This window comes from Hyperoodon ampullatus (genome assembly GCF_949752795.1).
Source record: "Hyperoodon ampullatus genome assembly, chromosome: 19".
NCBI lineage: Eukaryota > Metazoa > Chordata > Mammalia > Artiodactyla > Ziphiidae > Hyperoodon > Hyperoodon ampullatus.
This window is the reverse complement of record NC_136932.1, coordinates 36484814-36490080: the sequence shown is the minus strand read 5'-3', so window position 1 is coordinate 36490080 and position 5267 is coordinate 36484814. Positions and strand designations below refer to the sequence as shown.

Here is a 5267-nt window from a genome sequence, read left to right as displayed (position 1 = left end):
GAGGGGGGCAGATGCACTGAGCGGGGACATGGAGACAGGTCCTGACCCCCTCCCGTGTGTCCCACCTGGGCAGGTGCAGGGAGGAAGCAAGTGAGAAAGGACCATGCTGGGTGGTTCTGCTCTGTTTCCTACTGCAGCAAGCAGCTCACAAGGCAAGGGCATAAGCAGCATCGGGGAACTTTCCATCCTCTTCTAGGGCTAAAGGCTTTTCTCCCCAGCAAGGATTCTCCCCAACAGAGAATCGAGACGGGCTCCTTTCTCCAAGTTTTAAGCTGAAGGGATAACTTCCTGTTCTGCATTGCAGGACCATTCGTGGTGGATCAGAAGTCATAGGGTCTGTGGAGACCCTCTTTCCAGTTTCCATGAGGAAAAGGGTCCCCTGGGGGAGAAGTACCTGCCCCACGTTCTCCTGGCCAGCTGGAGCCCAGCTTGACAGAATCCCCAGCTGGGGGAGAGTCTTTGGGCCACTTGCCTGTGTAGCCTCAGAGGGTTCCAGCCTCCCCCTGCTCGTCCCAGCCTCCTGGCCACCCCTCCAGGCAGGTGTCCTGTGCACTCACCTGGTCCCTGGCGGGGCATTTGGGGTGGGAGCCGCAGCGTGCCCCTGCCCCTCCGCCTGCCAGGAAGCCTGAGTCCTTCATCCTCTGCCCGCCTCCAAACTACAAGCCCAGTTTCTCAAGAGGCACCTCGATGTTGAGGGAGTACCAGATGATCCAGAAGAGCAGGCTGAAAGCCAGGATCAGGGACCCCGTATAGACCAAGAAGTCCCAGAAGTCGAGGGAGGCAAAGATGCCCAGTAGCAAAAGGACCAGGCCCACAGCATCGAGGACGAGGGCCAGGCCGAGGAAGAGAGCACAGCGCCCGGGGTGGCATCTTCCCCAAAGCCTCCCCAGGAGCATTGCCTGGGAGGCAGGAGCGGGTGGGGCCCAGCTGCACTCCCGGGGCTGATTTGCATGGGAAGGTGGCGGTGCTGCTGGCCTCTGCCTTCGCTCCCCGCTGGGTGTGAGCAAATTGGGTGTGAGCAAATGAGTGAGCCGCCCATCTGGAGCCACACGGAAGTACACGTGGACCTCCCTTTATGAGCACGGCAGCCAGTGGGGTGGGATATTTCTTAACTGTTTCATGGCTCAGGAATGACATCCTCATCGCTGAGGCCAACCAAGTGACAGGAGAGGAGTCAGGGTGCCCTTGGATGGATCTGGGGACTTGGGACCTGTGGGTCTGGGGGAGGGGCTGTCCTGCCCTCGTTCTGCCTCTCAAGTCCTGGGCAAGTCCTCCTGGGCTCCTGAGACGTGTGGTAGGGTCGGGGCTTCCTCCCCGCCTGCTTCTGCCCTACTCTTCCTGGTGGGGATGGGAGGTTTTATGTAAAAGCTATGGAAGAGAGTTTGTTGATGTAAATAGATTTTGAAATTGTGCCCTAAGAAGTGCATCAGCAGCAGGAAAAGTTTGTGCGGCTTGTAGATTCTCTGCTCTGAAGCCCCCAGGACCCGAGCTTCCTACAGTAGGGCTCAGCACAGCCCTTTGGGATGAACACAGACCCTGGGAAGGGACAGCAATGAAAAAGACTGAGAGGACAGAGAGGGGACTCCAGGGAGGGAGGGGACTCGTGCCCCTGTCTGGGTGGGCTGGGCGTGGACCAGAAGGTAACTCCTGGCAGAAGTCAAGAAATGTTTACCTGGCTCTCTGGCTGTGTGTGTTTTCCAGACTGACTAACTCCACGTTTGCTTTCTGTCTCGGGTTCACTGCACGCAATCCTGAGGGGTTATGTGTGAAACAGGTCTTATCACCGGGCCACTCCCAGGGTGTGCTGAGTGAGCACCAACTGAGGACAGCGCAGCAGCGGTCTGGTCTTCAGCCGTCTCTGCGGGGCCACGCAGCCAGCCCTCCTCTGTCTCCCGTTCACTGTGGGCCTCGAACAGGGCACCAAACCCCTCTGGACCTCTGTTTCCCCACACAACTGAAAAATAATTTCTACTCTTTCTTTGCCTTCTCCTGTGGCTGAGAAGGGGTTCAAATTTAGTTTCCTTGTGTAAAATAAGCAGGATGAAGAGAAACCTTCAGAAAGAAAGCATTGGGGAGGGAGAGAATTTTATAAGTTGCGGATTTTAGGATCTGAAACATAAGACTTGAGTGAAACGAGGTAGCCAGTCTGGAGCATCTCAAAGTGAGAAGTCACTAAAGCCAATCTTCCACCCCGTATTTGCATCCTTTTCCCAGTCTGTCCTCAGAAGGGATTAGGTACCTCCACGAGAACACCTCCCCGGGTAGGAGAAGCCATGAGTCTTCCAATCTGTTGCCCCCAGTTTTGAGTAGAGAGAGTTTCTTGGGAAGAACAGTTGAAGGACCGCAATGCCCTCTGCAAGGACAGGTGGAGAAACCCTAGTGTGGCTGGGCAGGGCCAGGCTGGTGTGTCCAGGCCTGGCTGTCCACAGGTTCCTGGGCTCCTCTGCAGCATCTTGTATACATAAACGTGAGCAATGATTTTAGTGGAAAATTTCTGGGTGCCAGGAGATCTCTGAGTCTTGAGCCAACCAGGATGGTTGGTCATCATACTCCTGAAATGCTGGGTCAAAGAGAAGCTGGTGCGAGGGGGATAACTTAGGAGCTCGGGGTTAACAGATGCACACTACTGTATGTAAAATAAACAGCAAGGTCCTACTGTATAGCACAGGGAACTGTATTCAATATCTTGTAATAACCTATAATGGAAAAAAGAAAAAAAAAAGCTGGTAAGAGTGAAGTCGTCTCCCCTCCACCCCACTTGAGATCAGCTTTACTCAACACAGACCCTCAGCATCCCAGGGGAACACGGGTTCCTCAGGTTCTGGAACTCCTCCACATTTTTATTTCTACTATTTTTCACACACACACACACACACACACACACACAAACACGTTTCCAGCTGAAAAAAACATGTCATATTCACAAGCAAAGGGGAGGAGATTGAAAGCACTCACAATTTCTGTATCCAGAGCTAGGCAGCATCCTCCCCTTGGCCTTCATCCCCCAGAATCACAAATATCGCTCCTCTGCCTTATGGAAATGGGCCACCCTGTTCTCCGCCTGCAGCCTGCCTTTTCCTTCTCACGCTACACGGCCACCCTTCCGAGTGTCTAACCGTGGGCCACCCAGGAGCCTGGCCAGGCTGTGAGGAGCCCTCCACCCCGGCCCGATGTGTCTCCCTGCTCCTGTTCCCTGACCTCCGTCTCCTGTGTGTTGAGGCGTCTAGATATCCACACAGCTGGGGAAGACGGGACCGGTGATGGAAAGCCAGGTGAGACCCAGGCCCTGCGTGGGACAGGCTGGAAAAGTGGGAGGCCGAGCAGTGGGGGAGTGACTAGGTTTGTGGGGGATGGAGATTGGCCTAGATCAGGGGCAGGTCATACAAGAAACAGTCACTTGAAAGGCTCAGTTTAACAAGGATGCCACCACCCTCTTCCTCCCCCAGGGAGCTTGCATGGCCTTTCCATGGTTGGAAACAGGGGCTTGAGGATCCTGGGGCTGCTGTGACAGAGAACCCCAGGCTGGCTGGCTTGAACAACAGAAACTGATTCCTCCCAGTTCTGGAGGCCACAAGTTGGAGATCTGGGTGTCAACAGGGTGGGTTCCTTCAGAGGGAGAATCTGCTCCAGGCCCTTCTCTGTGCTTCTGGTGGTTTCCTGCCCATCTTTGTCACTCTTTAGCTTGTAGATACATCATCTTCATATTCAAGTATCATCTCCTTGTGTGCATGTCTCTGTGTCCACATTTACCCTTTTTATAAGGACACCAGTTGTATTGGATTGGGGACCCTCTCTATTCCAGTAAGACCTCATCTTAAAGAATTTCATCTGCAATGACCCTGTTTCCAAATGAGGTTCTCATCTGAGGTCCTAGGGGTTAGGATTTCAACATATGAATTTGGGGTGACACAATTCAACCTGTAACAATAGCTAAAAGGATTGTTTATTGGGGGATATCCTTTGACTTTAGCTGTGGTATAGATAGAAAATTTAGACTCTCAAACCAAGGTTTCCGAAACATCATGACAAAGTTAGCACCCTATTAAAGGTGGCCCACCTTGCCACCAGGCACCAGGAGGTGAGCTTCAGCCCCTGGGACACCGAGGTGCCCTTGGTTGTCCCTAGGTCCCCGGAGAGAAGCCGAGGACGCAGGGCCTTCTTGCTGCCTGGGCTCTGGCTTCCCCCCTACCCCTGATCACTGAGGAGCTCATCATCCTCCACTAGTGGGTAACCCCAAGTGACCTCAACACATTTAGAAGCCTGAGCCTAAGTGGGATTTAAATCAGACCAGTATTTTCGAGCACCTACTATATGTTGGGCAGCAGGGAATAGCATCAACTACACAACCTGACATTGGAGTTAACATTCTAAGGGGGGAGACAAATAATGAATAATTAAACAATACATAAATGATATCATTTCAGAGAGTGATAAATATGACGCAAGAAAATTACCAAAATGGGGAAATGTAAGACAGTAGGCATCTGTTATGCTTTCTGAACCATGAACGTGGTGTGTGGGGCACAACCGGATGCCCGGACCCCTGGCCAGTGACTCCCAGGGCTGGTCTCTTAGGGCCCCTCTGCCCCTCCACTTCTGAGAATGCTGGGGGCTGCAGCCACCCCTGTGGCTCAGAGAGGGCTCTGGCTTCTGCTGCCACCACACAGTGCTGCCCCCTCTTGGCAGTTGGGACCTTGTCACTGCCTTGGCAAAGTCCTCATGATCTGTCATCTCCCTGTGATGTCATGAGTATGACGGCCTCTCCGTGACCTGGATCCTAAAGGGGAAGCTGAGACCGAGACAGGAACAGGCCAGCCAGGTGCTCAGCTGACCCAGAGTCACGGTTCCGGGCCTGACTATTTGACTGACCAAGGCTCAGTCACCTCCTGAGTGACAGGGATCAGATGCTGAGCAGGTCTAGCCACATGAGCCTGTGCCACTCATTAGCTGTACAGACTTGGGAAAGTCACTTGCCCTCTTTGTGCCTCGATTTCCTCATTGTAAAATAATGCCTTATTTCACAGGGTTCCTGTGAAGAGTAAGTGAGTTCGTAGGTGTAAAGTGCTTAGAACCTGCACTCTGGGACACAGATGAGTGTTACTGTGTGGTTGGCACTGATGTCTTTTATGACATCCTTCCTGCCACAATGCTTCCGTAGGGAAAACCCCAGATTGGGAGGGACCTGCCACTGACTCTCCTGCACCGTCATCCTCTTCCCTTTATCAGTCTTGGCTTCGCCTGATGGCAGCTCCCTGTCCCACCGCCCC

The 5267-nt window shown here is 53.4% G+C and overlaps 1 protein-coding gene across 1 annotated transcript; it reads right to left on the bottom strand.

Moving 5' to 3' along the window:
* Positions 1 to 656: 656 nt before the first annotated feature.
* On the bottom strand, positions 657 to 896 carry TMEM238L (transmembrane protein 238 like; the record flags this gene model as incomplete). The annotated part of the gene is made up of 1 exon (XM_079725845.1): positions 657 to 896. The coding sequence occupies one exon, from the start codon at positions 894 to 896 to the stop codon at positions 657 to 659; it is 240 nt and encodes a 79-aa protein (XP_079581971.1).
* Between the last annotated feature and the right edge of the window lie 4371 nt (positions 897 to 5267).